Source organism: Cydia splendana, chromosome 2 (genome assembly GCF_910591565.1).
Source record: "Cydia splendana chromosome 2, ilCydSple1.2, whole genome shotgun sequence".
In the NCBI taxonomy this organism is placed as follows: Eukaryota; Metazoa; Arthropoda; class Insecta; order Lepidoptera; family Tortricidae; genus Cydia; species Cydia splendana.
This window is the reverse complement of record NC_085961.1, coordinates 30,087,466-30,105,364: the sequence shown is the minus strand read 5'-3', so window position 1 is coordinate 30,105,364 and position 17,899 is coordinate 30,087,466. Positions and strand designations below refer to the sequence as shown.

The window sequence follows — 17,899 nt, the reverse complement described above, 5'->3', positions numbered from 1 at the left end:
GGCGTTGTACGGGTCCGAACATTATGCGGTCACTCAGGTAGTCAAAAGTTAATTGTTCACAAGTCAGTTATATACAAAACATATAGCGCCGTACAGTGCCATCTTATTCAACCATAAATCAAGTAACATGGCGTCATTCACAAAAAGTGCAGATTCCAAATTTACCTAATTTTAAAAACAGCCCAGAAAACCTTGAAATCGACTACCATAAGAAGTCACAAAAAAGTGCATGGCCGCCATCTTGCATTCCAAAAGATTATCCGTGCACCATTAAATTTGTGCCGTTCTCGAGTGACGATGAAGAAAGGATCATAACTACTCCCCGTCCGCTGGTTTCTATTCCGCTTGCCCTTGGGCATGTTTCCATGTGGGTTATGCGACTATGGCGGAGTATAAAATAGTGATGATAATATATTACCTGGGCGGTTCCTTGGGCTTGTTACCCTGGAAGGTGGTCCTCACCATGGAGAAGGGGTCATACTCCCCGTCCACCGGTCTCCTCTCCTCCTGGCCTTGCGCGTGCTTGGCTCGGACGGGTTCAGCGACCACGGCGGAGGAGAGGCGCGGGGCAGCAGCCACCACGGTGGAGGCGGGGCCTATAGTTATTCTAGTTTGTTGCTATAGAAGGATGGTGGAATGTACTTACGACCATGGAGCTCTTACAAAGCGCAACGCGGGTAGACGAGACTGAATCTGTCATGGTATGTGACAATAATGATTTACCATGTGTTCTCCTTCGCCTAGTTAGTTGACAGTTAGATTGGGCTGTCATTTTGGCTATGATACCCAAGTAACAATTTGTGGTTCTATAGTAGTCGATAGAACGTTTCCCAAATACCACCTAAGGTCCTATAAAAGACCAAAGAAGATTGTATAAAGCCGAAATGGCGCATCTTATGTGCCATTCAGTGATATAGTAGATCTGTAGCAGTGTCAGTCGTGACGTTTTAGGTCTATAAAAGTGATGTGATGATCACTTTTGTGCTAATTTGTTGTCAGTAACGCCATTATAGTGTTAATTTATACTATAGTGGCATTGGAGATTCCATTATAGTGCTTGTTTTATACTATAGTAGTATTTGAAATTGTATTATAGTGCTTTTTTATACTATTGTAGAATTCATAGTTCCTTTACTACGAAATTTGCTATCAAGTTTTCCATCAACTGTTGTGAGTGGTTTTGTTGTGTGTTTACTTCACAAAAACGGTACTAAAAATGGTAAAAATGGTGATAAGTAAAGACTTTATATTAATATGCGCCATTTAGATGTCGAATAATTCGGTCCTTACTGCAAAAAGTATATGGGACGGAAGTTTTACCGTTAGAATAGTATTAGTTTAATGAGGAATTTTAAATGCTCCCTCGATTTATTTATGTTTTTAATAAAATAATTTAATAAAATATTATCATATTCACCATAGTTACTACTATACAGCTAAGAAGTAAATCCGACGCTTTTATAGGCTAACTATAGAACTTACGACGAAATATTCACCGCCATCATGATTAAAATTACGGTTCCAAAAGAATTTTGCTGTGACCCAGTTACACCTACAAACTCTTTAAAAAGATATAGGATTTTTTTTAATTTAGATGTAGTCATTACTGTTGTTTCCTTTTTCAGTGTGATTGGTAAAAAAAATGTGCTAATAATGGATGTCGATAAAAATCTAAACCGTCACGATTTTATGCTTGTATTAAATCATTGATGATAAATCTCACCTACAGTCACTAATATCACTGGGGTCTTTTTTATCAATTCATTAAAATATAAAAATATTTTGTACGGAACCACATTATGTGGCTTAGGCCTGAACTTATATAAGCAAGATATAAGTAGCCATTACAGATCAAATTTATCATTTACAAGTAGTCGTTTTCTACCTTTATATATCTAACTCGGTTTATATAAGACATAAAAACTCAACTATAACGCTGTTGTATTTAAAAGAAAAAACAAAACCACTATACAACAGTTTTGTGATATAAAAGAGTCATTGTGACGTTTACAGCGATGAGATATAATAGGGATTTAAAAACTACTAAAGCGCTTTTTAACGCTATAAATATGTCCCAAAAACGCTACTATAGAGCAAAACAGTTCTATAATAGTGTTTATATGACTACTAAAGTATTATGTACTATAGCAGTGATCTCTAAAGCCACTATATCCTGAAATCGTTGTATAGCTGGGTTTTTGTCACTGTTAGAACACAAAACTATAGCGGCTAGCAGGGAACCTTAATAGCGCAAACTACTAAAGTATTATGTACGGGTCTCTATTGGTTCCCATAAATTTTTTGTTCCGATTTTTTCAGTCCATAACGTTTTTCATCATAATTTTTATTAGTCATATTGTCAATAGTCATAAATTTTAACAATATAAATTTCAGTTCCGATTTTTGCAGGTCATTATTATTGTTTGTCATAAAATTTGTTACTCATAATATTCAAAGTCCAGAAGGTATACCATTACATAATGTTGAAGGCAATAAACTTGCTTACCATAATCGTTGTAAGGTCTTTTATCGCAGGTTATAATGATAAGTAGGGGCTCTATTGCATTCCCTAAATTTTAAGTTCCGATTTTTTTAGACCATAACGTTTTCCATCATAATTTTTATTAGTCATATTGTCAATAGTTATAAAATTAAACAAACCTGGGGATTATTTAATATTTGGCTTACTGATTTGCCCTCCATTTCTTATTTTCCTGTAGTTTAAGCCATTTCCTGTAGTTTAAGGCTCTTATTTCCGCTCTGAGGGACACAAGGTAACTAACGAACCTACCTGAGGAAACAGATTTTTTATTGTTTGGCTTACTGATTTCCCCGCCATTTCTTATTTTTCATGTAGCTTATTAAGCCATTTCGTCCCGCCAACGAGTCGACGGAGCCCCGCGAACCTATTTCCGCTCTAAGGGACACAAGGTAACTAACGAACCTACCTGAGGAAACAGATTTCTTATGTTTGGCTTACTGATTTCCCCGTCATTTCTTATTTTTCATGTAGCTTATTAAGCCATTTCGTCCCGCCAACGAGTCGACGGAGCCCCGCTTCGCGGAGCTCCTATTTCCGCTCTGAGGGACACAAGGTAACTAACGAACCTACCTGAGGAAACAGATTTCTTATGTTTGGCTTACTGATTTCCCCGTCATTTCTTATTATTCATGTAGCTTATTAAGCCATTTTGTCCCGCCAACGAGTCGACGGAGCCCCGCTTCGCGGGGCCCCTATTTTCGCTCTGAGGGACACAAGGTAACTAACGAACCTACCTGAGGAAACATATTTCTTATGTTTGGCTTACTGATTTCCCCGTCATTTCTTATTATTCATGTAGCTTATTAAGCCATTTTGTCCCGCCAACGAGTCGACGGAGCCCCGCTTCGCGGGGCTCCTATTTTCGCTCGGAAGGACACAAGGTAACTAACAAACCTACCTGAGGAAACAGATTTCTTTTTTCTTTATATGAAGGATGTTATTGATTTCTTAGACGTTAAAAAATTATTCACTTTAGACATTAAAAATGGGGGTCTCTTTGTTTGACATAATTATTGAAAGTCATAATGTTTAATATTATAGCTCATAAATATTAGAATATTAGAGGATATCATTTTCTGACTATCGAAATTCGAAACAGTAAGTTTATGGGAAACAAAGGGATGACATAAAAACGATATGATGAACGACCATTAGTCCGATAAAAGATATGCCTTAAAATATTTCTGAATAATTATTGATATACCTTTGAATGTTATACTCATCAATTTTATAACTTTTGTGATTATAGCGTTTAATATTATAGATGTTTAACATTAGAACTATGAAATGTTATACTGAACAAAAATTATGACTTTTGATGTTTATGTCCATAAATTATATGGATATCAATTTCTGACTATCGAAATTCGAAACAATAAGTTTATGGGAAACAAAGGGATCCCATTATGTACTATAGCAGTGATCTCTAAAGCCACTATAAATTTTGTATGTATTTATATGCTTTATCTTTCTGGTACCTTGTTGTACATTTTGCTGCATTTGTCACCCTCTTTTCACTTTCTCCTCTCATCTACTCAAAGGTTAACTGGAAGAGATCCCTCAAAGGGATAAGTTCGCCTTTGTACTTCTTACTAATTGTATGTTATTTTTAATATGTCTTTTTGTACAATAAAGAGTTTACTACTACTACTACTACTATATCCTATAATCGTTGTATAGTTGGGTTTTTGTCACTGTTTAAACACAAAACTATAGCGGCTTGCAGGGAACCTTAATAGCGCAAACTACTAAAGTATTATGTACTATAGCAGTGATCTCTAAAGCCACTATATCCTAAAATCGTAGTATAGTTGGGTTTTTGTCACTGTTAAAACACAAAACTATAGCGGCTTGGCAGGGAACCTTAATAGCGCAAATTAGTTGCATAAAAGTGATTCCAATTACTATTATACAGTAATATTGCTCTATAGTGGTTATATTTGAACCTGTTATAGTACACGCCTATAACGGCTCTATAAAATGATGAAATAAACCTTTACATCAATTGCTTATAGAATATGTTAGCTGTATAAAACCGAAAAACCGTGTCCACCTTTAAAATACACCTCCGTAAATTCATACTGGCTAAGCAAAAATGCAACACTTAGGCAACCGTGCACACTCACACACACCAATCACATAGACACTTTACATACATACACACAAACAAACATCCAGAAGATTTAAGTATAGACTAATTTTATTTAAGAGTTCCTTCATTTTTGTACATTGTCCTTTACTGAGTGCCACCTAGTCCATCCACTGGGCCTTACTGAAAATCAGCGTTGCGGTATGTACCATGTGGCTCATACCGTGACACCTAGCTGAGTGAGGACCATTTAGCGCAACATTTCATTTTGTGTAATTATTTTTAGTTTTTTAGTTTTAAGGTTGTATAACATTGTGCTAATAAATGCTTTCTTCTTCTTCTTCTTTCTTCTATAAGCCTATAGAGCAAAAAGGTGTTGCCAAGCGCTTTTATACGACAGGTGGTCACCTCTGAAACCTTAATACGACGTCTATACAAGCTTTTAGCGATAAAAACTAAAATTATAGGACTAAAATGTTACTTGGGTAATATATTACCTGGGCGGTTCCTTGGGCTTGTTACCCTGGAAGGTGCTCCTCAGCATGGAGAAGGGATCATACTCCCCATCCTCTGGTTTCCTTTCCTCTTGACCTTGGGTATGCTTTACTCGCGTAAGCTTGACCAAAACGGAGTATAAAATGGTGATGATAATGCTTACCTGGGCGGTTCCTTGGGCTTGTTACCCTGGAAGGTGCTCCTCAGCATGGAGAATGGATCGTATTCTCCATCCGCTGGTTTCCTCTCCTCTGGGCCTTGGGCGTGCTTGGCTCGGACGGGTTCAGCGACCACGGCGGAGGAGAGGCGCGGGGCCGCAGCCACCACGGTGGAGGCGGGGCCGAGGCGGCGGCGAGGGTGGCGGGAGTCCAGTTCCCTGGGAAGATATAGTTGGTCAAATCAATTTGTCAGTCAGTAAGAACCAGGAGAACTATACTCATCTTGTTCTTTTGGGTGCTAGTACTAGTGTAAGACAAAGATAGTATGTTTCTATCTGTCTATGATTGAAATGAGACTCCTTCGACAAACTATAGTTGTTTGTTTCACAAGGGATAAAGTTGAATATTGTGATAAAATTGAAAGAAGTCGAATATCAATTATTTGAACAAACTTTGCAGCAGAGTTAAACACAAAATATTGTATCTGGCCTAGTTAGTAAGTTATCGTTAGCATTTTCTGAAACTATACTTCATAATATTTAAAACTTTCGCGTTTTGAACACATATTAACTCACAATTATAGACCACCACCAGCCACCACCAGTGAGACCTGTGTCGAAACGTCGGTAAATAAAGGTAAGAGAATAAATTCGCGACAGACCCGTCTATAAATGTGAGTTAATAAGTATACTCCATAGTATGCAGAATTTCGTGTAAAGTAAATACGCTAAGCATCCCAGCTTCTCAATGATGTTGAGGCGTGTAATAGGCGCGGTGGATGCGAGGGTTTGTTATCTATAGTTAATTGATTATACCTCTGGTCGTGCTTGGGGTCGACGCCGAGCGCCAGCGCGAGCATGTCGGCGCGCGACTCGCGTGTGGGCGCGGGCGCGGGCCGCGGCGAGCGGCGCCGGCGCGGAGCCAGGGCGGCCGCTTCTAAACAACACATTATATCATAACTACAGAGTTTACGTACTGAAATTTAAATTTAAATTAAAATATAAAAATAACATAAAACGTGGCTCTGTGAGCTGTAGACCTCGCGAGCATAACTTAAAACTGATTAAATGTATGGCTCCGATATTTCGAAAAAAAAAAACAAGAACTGTTGCTCACAAGTTCCACGAGAATCGGTTGAGGATTGCGACCTGTAGAGGAAAACATCCGGACAGTCACCCATCCAAGTACTGACCCCGCCCGACGTTACTTAACTTCGGTCAAAAATCACGTTTGTTGTATGGGAGCCCCACTTAAATCTTTATTTTAATATGTATTTGTTGTTATCATTCAGGCCTTTAACATCTTGACAGATGATTTATGCAGCGTCTGTACGCGAGGAACAACGTCTCTCGTGGCTGTATAAGCCAATGCGGGACCGGCATTTGCGACCGCATTTATGGCAGCTGAAGCAGGGAGCCATGTCGGCACCATCAGGTGGATTGTGCCTCTTTGCGCGTTTTCGGGCAAGGTCTTGGAACCATGCGTTGTCGTGGATTTCGCGACCTTTCGCGATGGTACCCCACCATCCATCGCGATCTGATGCGAGCTCCTCCCAAGTGTCCCTATCGATATCAAAAGCGATCATGTCGCGTTTCGCGCAGTCCTTAAAACGCAGCAAGGGACGTCCAATGCGGCGCTTTTTAAATGCTATCTGCCTTTCCAAAAGAAAGTATAGTTCTTCTCCCGTAAAGAGCCCTCATCAGGGAGCCTGGTCTCTTGTAGTGCTGCAATTGAGATGTCAAGGCGCGCCAATTCCAGATCGACAACAGCTGTCTTACGCGGTTCTACTGCGTAGTCTAAAGTCTCCAAGTTGTCCGGGAGACCTGTCCTCAGTGTCCGGACATTCCAAGAACCAAAGCGCATGGAAGTGTAAGCTTTAGTTTTTCTTTAATGTTGCTGTTTGGTCGCGGGTGTAAAATGACTCAGCATCGGTTTCCGGGCAAGCCCTGTGCTCCCAGCACCCCAGAGGAACAGTCGATGCCGGGGCGGACCAGTACCTTACTGACTGGGGGCTGCCCAGTTTAAAGCGGGCGGTAACTGATCAGTAGGCCTACGATGGGCCCTCCCACTGTCGAAAGCAACCCCTGGCGCCCGCGCTTACGCCCATACGCGCAGGCTTATAACCGGTAACTGTTACTTCCCGTGTTGTTTTCCTCACCGCGGAAACGGTGAGGGTGAAGTGACCTCTCCACAGACGCTGCATCGCCCGGGACGCTATTTGACGATACAGGGTTGCCCAGGACCTGTACCATCCTCTCGACCTCCCCAGCTTGGCCCGCAGGAATGGCATGCCAATACGTGCGGAACCACCAGGTTGGCTGCAGGTAACTGCCGCTTTTCGGATATTTTAACATCCTACTCGCGCCTAACGAAGTTACCAGTTCCGGGTTTGATTTTGGAGTGTCCGTCTCCTAGATGAGTTGCAGACCAATGCTCACGACGCTCATCCCACCGATGGTTATAGCGGCAACAGAAATACATCATCTGCGAAAATTTCAACCAGGCTGTATCTCACGAACCGTGATAGCTAGGTTCGTGAGATACAGCCTGGTGACAGACGGACAGCGGAGTCTTAGTAATAGGGTCCCGTTTTACTCTTTGGGTCCGGAACCCTAAAAACAGTGTTTGAATACTGTTGTCAGTAAATTAACAGATTGAAGTGCTGGAAAGATAAAGATAAAACACTAAATTAGTACCTAATAAAACAGAGTTCTCGTTAACACGTACCATCATGTTCTATATCCTCTTCGAAGTCCAGAGCGTTATAGTCGATTCTCTCGTGACGTGAACGTTCTAAAACAGAATAAGTAATTAATTTATGATCATACGAAAATTTATTGTTGAACAACACATATTTACAAATTCAGACAACCCCATACACACAAGAAATAAGGAGCGTGAACGAGGATACGTGAACGAAGCATGTCGTGTATAAGTTTCAGATTTAGACAATAAGGGGCTGTCCATAAATTACGTCATCGATTTTTGACACCCCCCCCCCCCCCCTAAAATCATCCAAAAATCATGCTTCGAATGCCCCGTTTCCTCCTACGTCATGCTACCATCATCCGATGTCCAGGCCCCGCCCCCCCTAATTTGAAATGACGTAATTTATAAGTCTTTGAAATCTCGGTTACTAAACTCGACGCAGTTTTTTTACTGTAATCCACTAGTTTACCAAGAGTAGTGTCGCATTCGCCCTCTTCTTTCTCTTCAAAAGGACCTTCCGGAGTGCCGCCTGACACCGCGCCTGCCAAATAAAACAATTATTCGCTGAATACTTGGATTGGATCCTAAGTTAGATGGTCAAGCAAATATTAAATTAGTGTATAAAGACTAAGAAAAAAACCTTTCTAAAGACTAAAAACATTTTACAGTCAAACTAGAACTACTAACTAGAATATCAAACGTCAACTTTTGGCGAGCAGTGCTACCGCATAATATTCGGAGCCGTACTGCGCCACCTACATGAAGCACGATTTTTCCTTAAATTAATTATTTAATATTTGATTGTATAATAAATAAACGAGACTTACGCTCTCGAGTATGTTTGGGGTCCGGTCGGGTCGGCTTGCTCTTCGCTTCCTGGTGTTCTCTATCTGCGCGCTCCTGTTCTGATCGCTACAACATATTTTAGAAATACATCCATTATTCTATGATGCCAGAGTCCATTTTCGGAACTACTAAAATCCACAGAACTGATTTGTAATTGTATTACAACTATGATAATTTGATGATGCGTTGCATAGCGCGAGCGGGATGGCTTATTCTAGTACTCTTAACTATGAATGAACATTATACTAACGGGATAAAGTCCACTTTACCTCAAACTCTGACAGTTTGATGATGCGCCGCTGCGCCTGCCGCCAGTGTGGCGGGGTCGCCGAGCGCGACCGGGAGCGAGAGCGAGAAGGCGTGCGGTAGCGCTACAAAAACCAAAAAAAATACATTGTTAAAAAATATATATGTTGCAGTCAAAAGTGTGAACTGGTCAAAAGAACTTTTAACCGACAAAAACAGGCAAAACTGCTTTTGACTGAGCATGTTGGTCAAAAGTACACTCGCGTGCAAAAGTATTGCATCACTTTGCATTTTTTCGTCCGCACCCAATATCTTTGTAATTCTATACCCGATTCTGAAAATTTTGGTATCAACTGAAAGCTTATAATCTAACGCATTAGAAAAATGGTTAATTCAATGAAATTTCGAATCTGAAGACTATAAAAAATCATAAAACTGAAAGTAGTCGCATAATGCTCCAAAAATAAATCCGGAAACTTGAGAATAAAAGTCATTTTTTTAATACAATATCGTTTATTATTATTAAATTAATACTTGGTATTGCCACCCACAGGCCTCCTTTCACAAACCAAGTGGTTTTTCATAGACCTAATTAATTTTCTAATGTGATCATAAGGAATAGCGTCCCACTCCTCCAGCAAGGCTCCCTTCAACTCCTCAACATTGACCAGGGCAGGATTCCGCTTTCGAACCCTCCTTTTTAGGTAGTCCCACACGTGTTCAATGGGGTTAAGGTCCGGGCTCATCGCTGGCCAGTCCATTGTGTCGATGCCCACTTCGAGAAGGTAGGCTGCGGTGGCCCTAGCTATATGACACGGGACATTATCCTGCATTAGGATGAACCCCTCATCAAAAATACCGGCATAAGGAACAACATGTTCCTCCAGGATATCAGTGATGTACTTGGCAGCGGTCAATCCACTGTCACGGCCCCCGCCAGGCACGAAAACCAGTTCTGTCCGCCCGTCGTAGGAAATGCCGCCCCAGAACATTACGGATCCACCGCCATAGGCGACCCTTTCGGAGAAGAAACATTGAGCGAACTGTTCTTCTGGCCTTCTGTAGACTCTTCCTTTTCGGTCACATCCATTCAAACACATTCTGCACTCTTTCAAGAAGAGAACTGGGGTTCATTGCTCAATGGTCCAGTCCTTGTGATTTTCAGCAAACTCTCTTTAGGCTGTACGGTGTCGCGCCAGCAATCTGGGCACCGCTGCGGGCCTCCTGGGTGTCAAGTTCGCTTTCTTAAGTCTTCTTCTTATTGTCTACTCACTGGCAGCCACTCCTCGTACCTCACGCAGACGCTGCTGGATGGCAATGCTGGTCTGGTGTCGATCTCGGAGAGATGTTGTGACAAAGAAGCGGTCGTCCCTCTCTGATGTACACTCTCTGCGGCCGCTTCTTGGTCTTGAAGTAAAGGATCCAGTCCCCTGGAACCTCTGGTAAACTCTGCAAAATATGCTGTTACGACCTAGTTTTACCAGATATGTAACGATCGACTTCTGATAAGTGACTGATAACAACCCCTTCTCTACCCCCGTTTTATAAGGGTCAAGGGTAACGCAACTCGTGCGCGTGATAACGTGAAACCGCTCACAAATCGGGAAAATGCCGATAATTTGAAAAATACTGGGCCGATTTCCATGTTTTTTTACTTTTCGTAAAGCTAAAACTTCAAGGAACATGATTACATTAAAATAATTTAGAGAAATTAACCAGTTTACAAATATATTGGGTGCGGACGAAAAAATGCAAAGTGATGCAATACTTTTGCACGCGAGTGTAGTTTTACCTGAAAATCATACCTATTTCTGGCAGCAGTTTCGTTTTTAAGGCGTAGCAAAAAAAACATAACCCTAACCTTCCTATCTCTGGGAACAGTTTCGTTTTTAGGGCGTAGCAAAAACAAATAACCCTAACCTACCTATCTCTGCGAGTACTTTTGACTGATAGTAACAGTCACAATTACTATTAACCAATGATTTTCAGGTAAAACTACTTTTGACCAACATGCTCAGTCAAAAGCAGTTTTGCCTGTTTTTGTCGGTTAAAAGTTCTTTTGACCAGTTCACACTTTTGACTGCGACATATATAATATTATATTTGCTGTTAATAAAAGTGCCTACACCAAACAGTAATAATAACATCGCAATAAACTTGAGACGTGCGTGAAGGCTCTCTTTGATAGGGACTGCAGGTGGGAGACGGGTCAATACGTGGAAAGGGAAAGAGGCCGTTGTCCAGCAGTGGGACACTCTAGGCTCATATCACTACACCTTATAAAACAAAGTCCCCCCGCGGCGTCTGTGTGTTTGTATGTTCGCGATAAACTCTAAAACTACTGAACGGATTTTCATGCGGTTTTCACCTATCAATGGAGTGATTCTTGAGGAAGGTTTAGGTGTACCTATAATTTGTTTACCCGTGCGGAGCCGGGGCGGATCGCTAGTAAATCAATAAAAGGCTGTTCGAGCGTCAAATGTTTCGCGTCAGGAGACTGTTAGGCTAAAGGGGCCCACTGATTAACAGTCCGCCGGACGGAATCGGCCTGTCAGTTAGAACAAAAAGTTGACAGTTTCGAACAACTGACAGGCAGATACCATCCGGCGGACTGTTAATCAGTGGGCCCCTTGATAGTTGTTGTACAGTCACCACACGGGATTCTTATGCCACATAGGGTTCTTGCTAAATTGGAAATTCTATAGCGTAAGTATTGAACAACCAGTTTAGCTAGGACCCTAAATGGCGCAACAATCGCGAAGCGTGATGGTACACAGCAATTGGATACTTACGAAAACGCCTCGTCCCTTGATCATCCGACCGCTGCGGGTGTAGGCGTTGTGGCGGTCCCTTTCACGGTAACGCATCCTAAAAATGAAAATTAAAGTTAACCTTCTGAATGCCAAGAACGAACTCTTGAAGTTTTCCTACCAATCATTGGCTGGCATGTAATTTCGATTTTCTCGCAAATAGTTCTTAGAATTTTATTAAACTTACATGAGAAATTGGCTGAAACTGTAACAACGTTATTAGTGTGATTTTTGCAAGAGGTCGAAGTAAAGACGCCCACACTGTTAACTGTACATCGGTGGACCTTTTGTAATAAGGTCCACTGACGTACAGTTGAAGCAGTAGTGGCCGAGTGGATATGACGTCTGATTTTCAATCCGGAGGTCGCGGGTTCAAATCCTGGCTCGTACCAAGGAGTTTTTCGAAACTTATGTACGAAATATCATTTGATATTTACCACTAGCTTTTCGGTGAAGGAAAACATCGTGAGGAAACCTGCATACATCTGCGAAGAAATTCAAAGGTGTATGTGAAGTCCCCAATCCGCATTGGGCTAGCGTGGGGACTATAGCCCAAGCGCTATCGCGCATGAGAGGAGGCCTGTGCCCAGCAGTGGGACGTATATAGGCTGAGATGATGATGATGATGATGTACAGTTAGGAGTGTTGCTGTTGTACCAAAAATTAATACCAAACTCAGAACAAAAGCAAGCGTGTTCCCCTATAAGGTTAAAAACCCTGTACTAGGTACTAATTCACTGCTTAAACAACACAATACCTCTCTCTGTCCCTCCTAGGGTCAGGCCTATCCCTCTCCCTCTCGTTGTCCCTGCCCCCTCGCATAAGGAACCTGTTAGTGGGGACCTCTGGGATCTCGCGGGGATCTATTTTCGAGGTCTGCACGAGGGGATGAGAGGGTTCAATTATTTCACCCTCGTCAGCGGATGCTGATTGGTGACTGAAAACAAGAAACATGGTTAGACACGGAAATACACGGTTATTTTATGTTAACAGATCGCAAAACGTAAACATAATTTTGACGTCAACGTTTTATATATTGTTGGCAGCGCAAGTATTAGATCTAGAGATGGACATTTGTCGGTTGTGTGTGAATGAGTTTTTTTAACACTTCCGGCGCCGGGCGCCCCGTTTTCAGTACAAAACGAACACACGTGTTCTTGGCAGTGAATATGTTAAGCCTTTGAACATAGCATAACAATGAGGTGACCAGTGGTAAGGCAAAAACGGCAAGAAGAACACTTTATGGAATCGCCGTAGTGTGTGACAAACTTGTTCTTCTTACCCCATTTCACCATATATTCCAAAAAGAAAGAAAGAAAGTTCCAGTGTTATATATAACTATAAAAGACTGTTTGTTTCTTAAATAAATAAAAAAATATATATATATTTATATCTGATATTACCTATTGATCATTACGTACCGTTTCTTCTTCTTTTCTTTCTTGTCCTTCTTCCGTTTCTTTTCCTTCTTATGCGACTTCTCAGATTCTGCTTCACTTTCCTCACTCTTCTTATCCTTACGTTTCTTGGCTGTAACAAAATAATAATTCACTATAGGGAATAGATAAGGAGAACAATTCGCTATAGAAATAGAGTGCATGAATGGAGTGCAGTGCAGCATCGTGCCGCTCACCACCGCTCCGAATACTTAGACACTTAAGCGTGTGATGAGTCTGAATGACCGAGTCAACAGGTCGCTGTATAAACCAGGATGGCCGAGTTGAGAAGTCGCGATATGAGTCAGGAAGGCCGAGTCGAAGCGTCATCATTTTCCAAGCATGTTGTTCATTATGGTCCAATGAACTAACCTTTCAACCGCACAAGTTGACCGCAGTTGGCGACGACGGCGTCCTGCAGAGGGCGCACGTTGCGGTCGATGGGGAGCGCCTCCAGCTGCCGCACCAGCATCGCGCCGCTCACCACCGCTCCGAATACTTCAGACATTAGGGCGTGTGTCGAGTCAGAATGGCCGAGTCGACGGGTCGCGATATGAGTCAGGAAGGCCGAGTCGGAGTATCATCATTTTCCAAGCATGTTGTTCAACCCTATGGTACAATGAACTAACCTTTCAACCGCACAAGTTGACCGCAGTTGGCGACGACGGCGTCCTGCAGAGGGCGCGCGTTGCGGTCGACGGGGAGCGCCTCCAGCTGCCGCACCAGCATCGCGCCGCTCACCACCGCTCCGAATACTACGTGGACACTGTGACCAAGGAAATGGAAGTTTAGAACAATTGCATTGAGGTTTTATCTTTAGTTTTAATTTTAATTATGTTCATGGTTTTACATAAATGAACAGTATAGAATACCGTGATTGGTGCTAGTTTAGGTTGTAATCAAATTTTCATCTAAATATGAACAAAAGCATTAAGTATATTGTATCTATGCAACATAGATTTTAATTTTATGGTCATTTGTGTACCTACGTGAAATTAAGTTAAATAATGTAGCTCATATTTTATATTGATAAATGGTAAGATATTTCATAATAGAAGTTATTCCCGCCCGTTATTAGCCACTAACAGGAAAAATATTCTGACCACCATTCATTATGGCATGTTGAAAATATAAAAAAAATGTGTTGCCTTTACTACCACATATATCTTTACCAACTGTTACCAGAGTGATAATTACTGAAAAAAACCTAGTATGAATATTTTTTGGTAACGGGTGAGGATAACCGCGCAACAAAAAGCCAGATAAAAAGATAATACTCACTTGTCGAGATGAGGCGCCGGCTGTGTGGTTCTACAACACACAGAACAACAAGAATGAGTGCGCGGGCCCGCAGCGTCCAGCCGCGCCGCCTCTACAACACAAGCGCGCGTTAGCCATACAACCCCAATTTGCTTCGATTTATGTTTAATATTTCTAAGCGTTGACAGCCCTAAAGTTGCTTCGTCACCGCGAGCGGTCATCGACGTGTCCATTGAAAGTCGCTCTATTGTATTGTTGTGTAGGTATTTAAAACTCCACATTCGCTTTTCGACGAGATAATTATCTGTTCGTTAGAACTATTACTTTATTTGTACCATAGCTAAACCCAGGGGACCTAGTATTGCTGATAATGATATGTACAACCGTGCTACTTTGCAGCACAAGGGTAGTATAGTAAGCATTGCCCTGATCCTAAACACACAGAACAGAACAACAAGAATGAGTGTGCGGGCCCGCAGCGTCCAGCCGCGTCGCCTCTAGCCATAGAACCCCAAATGCTTTGATTTATGTTCAATATTTCTAAGCGTTACTTCGCCGGCGCGTGCGGGCAACGAACCGTGTTGAAGACCGCTTCATAGTGTTTAAAACAGTTTGTATTCGCATTTTTAATGAGATGTAAGCATATGTTTATTTATTAATGTGAATTTTAGCTAAATCAGAAGCCCTAATATTCATAATAACGACACGTGCATAATCCAGGAATTAAAAAACCCCTAACATTGTTAATAAAGCCAGTTAAATACTTTGAAGTATTGGAAAAAACCGGGCAAGTGCGAGTCGGACTCGCGCACGAAGGGTTCCGTACCATAATGCAAAAAACGGCAAAAAAAAACGGTCACCCATCCAAGCACTGACCCCGCCCGACGTTGCTTAACTTCGGTCAAAAATCACGTTTGTTGTATGGGAGCCCCACTTTACATCTTTATTTTATTCTGTTTTTAGTATTTGTTGTTATAGCGGCAACAGAAATACATCATCTGTGAAAATTTCAACTGTCTAGCTATCACGGTTCGTTCTGCCTGGTGACAGACGGACGGACGGACACCCTTTACCCTTTGGGTACGGAACCCTAAAAACACCTGCTAGAACTAATTGCAATATACATTTTAATCATTGTATTACAAATGCCAATTGATCAAACAACTTCGTATTTTATGAATACCACGGTAAAGGTCACGAAACAACGAGTGTTATGTTCAACTAAAAGAATCCTAAATTTTGTTTGGAAATAAGATGCTCCTGCCATGGAAATTTAATTATAAACCCAAAATGTCATGCTGCCATCTCAAAATATATACTGGCAGAATGTATTATGTATGTATGTAGCATTGCAATATAATAGTAGCAATAAATGAGATAAGAGCAAACCAAATGATGTCAAAATAAAAGATGTCATTCTTTTCTGCCAGTGAACAAGAAGATTTGAAGAGAATAGTGTGGGAATGCCACCGTGACAGTAACCTGCAGCTTGAACTCCAGAGATTTGGGCTAAATTAATAGAGCAAGCAATGAACAGCCTGCCTGTTTGCGACCGAGTTTCCCTACACTACATAATCAAACCATCAAATAACCAATTTGGAACATCCTTACCATTTGCCGAAGAACTTACATGAAGAATTGCGAGCCATTGGTGTCCTTGCCTCTGTTAGCCATAGACAACAGATATGGCCTGTCATGGGGGAGCTCAAATGTCTCATCTAAAAGTTGAAATGAAAAAATTTAGGTGATGTTGACTTTAGTTAAAATAAATCATTGAACAAGATAATTATTCAAAAAAAGGAGTCTTTTTTAATCGCTGGCCCAATATTACAGGGTTCTATGTTACATTTTCAAGATAGTTGAAATTCAACTTAATGTCACTATGACAATTTTCAAATTTCAGTTTGATAAAAGTAAAACATAGAACCCTGTTATATATTGGGCCAGCGAAATGTAAATTGGAAAGAACATTGAAGAGTAAGTATCCAACTCCAACTGTCCAATGTGTATTGTCTCACATTTTGCTTAGTGAGAGAGTGAGACACACAGACATTGGAACAAGATATTGGACAAATGGAATACTACCCTAATACACAAAATAATATTTAATACAAAGTCCATGTGTCCAGTTTTGGCTTTTTTTATATCTCTATCTATAACACAAAAATCTGTAAAAAAAATCTCAGTCTGTTTTAGACAATTTTGAAGTGTTGGGAAATGAGGAGAAATGATGATGCCGTAATCATTTGAATGTATACCTTCAAATGTGCCTCCATAAATGGATTCTCCACCAGTTCCGTTGGCATTGGTGAAATCTCCTCCTTGGATCATGAAATCCTTCACCACTCGATGGAAGAGCATACCCTGAAATTGTATTTGTATTTGGAATTGTTGACTTTCCCTAATGGATATACACATCTTACAAGATACTAGAACTAGACCATAATATGAATATGCGGCATAAAGATTAATCATTGAGTAAGCGGCTTAATAAATTCAATGTAACATTACTTTGCATTGCTTGGAGGTAACTCAAGCTTTGCTTTTTAACATACAATACGACACCGTAATGTCAATTTTACAACTGAATTGCTACATTAAAGTAAATTTCACGAATGAAAAAATTATGTATATCAAGTTTGCAATATCGTTAAGTGATAACAGCTAATGGCTTTCATGTTGATTGAGTTTGATGACCATTACTAATAGCTGGAGTAAATGCGTAAGACGCAAACACAAAATTTACAAATAACCTTCTTGAAACATTTTTTACTAACCTTATAGGCGAGAGGTTTTCCTGTAACTTTCCCAATCCCGGCGTCCCCAGCACACAAGGCGCGGAAGTTCTCTGCGGTTTTAGGTGCAATATCGTTGTACAGCTCAAAAACAATCCGGCCGGACGGTAGGCCTCCGATCGTTATGTCCATGAAAACGCGATCGCGTTCCGGTTTCTCGTCGCCGTCCACCGTCATTTTGGACAGCTTTGATGCTCTCGTTAACACTTACAGAATCACAGTTTGTGAAATACAAGCACAATCACTTCCTGAAAATTCAGAAGATAATTTCTTGAAAAAAAGCTAGCCACCACTCCACCAGCCAGCATTAGCTGTCATAGCCAATAGATTTATTTTTCTTTCTCGTCAGGCCAAGACTCCGTCAAGATTTGCCATTATGTCATGAATTTAAATTTAGTATTAAACTGGATTGGGCATGAGTGGTGGGGATAACTGACAGAACGGGATAGTCTTACGTATCTTTCAGTAGGAGTAGCAGAGAAAGCGCTATTATTGTTTGTCCTTGTCACAGTC

At 41.0% G+C, this 17,899-nt stretch overlaps 1 protein-coding gene across 1 annotated transcript in view; it reads right to left on the bottom strand.

Moving 5' to 3' along the window:
- The window catches only part of LOC134806127 (peptidyl-prolyl cis-trans isomerase G), a 39,303-nt gene extending 21,606 nt beyond the window's left edge, over positions 1-17,697 (bottom strand). Inside the window, exons 1-14 of the mRNA XM_063779410.1 lie at positions 17,369-17,697; positions 16,850-16,955; positions 16,222-16,309; positions 14,613-14,642; positions 13,961-14,097; positions 13,317-13,425; positions 12,653-12,832; positions 11,878-11,953; positions 9,109-9,210; positions 8,821-8,905; positions 8,463-8,534; positions 8,012-8,077; positions 6,100-6,220; positions 5,290-5,502 (exon numbers count right to left, since the gene is read on the bottom strand). Of these exons, the coding sequence (XP_063635480.1) occupies positions 5,290-5,502; positions 6,100-6,220; positions 8,012-8,077; positions 8,463-8,534; positions 8,821-8,905; positions 9,109-9,210; positions 11,878-11,953; positions 12,653-12,832; positions 13,317-13,425; positions 13,961-14,097; positions 14,613-14,642; positions 16,222-16,309; positions 16,850-16,955; positions 17,369-17,563 (1,580 nt within the window). The 5' untranslated portion in view covers positions 17,564-17,697. The remainder of the gene's footprint in view (positions 1-5,289; positions 5,503-6,099; positions 6,221-8,011; positions 8,078-8,462; positions 8,535-8,820; positions 8,906-9,108; positions 9,211-11,877; positions 11,954-12,652; positions 12,833-13,316; positions 13,426-13,960; positions 14,098-14,612; positions 14,643-16,221; positions 16,310-16,849; positions 16,956-17,368) is intronic.
- Positions 17,698-17,899: the final 202 nt, after the last annotated feature.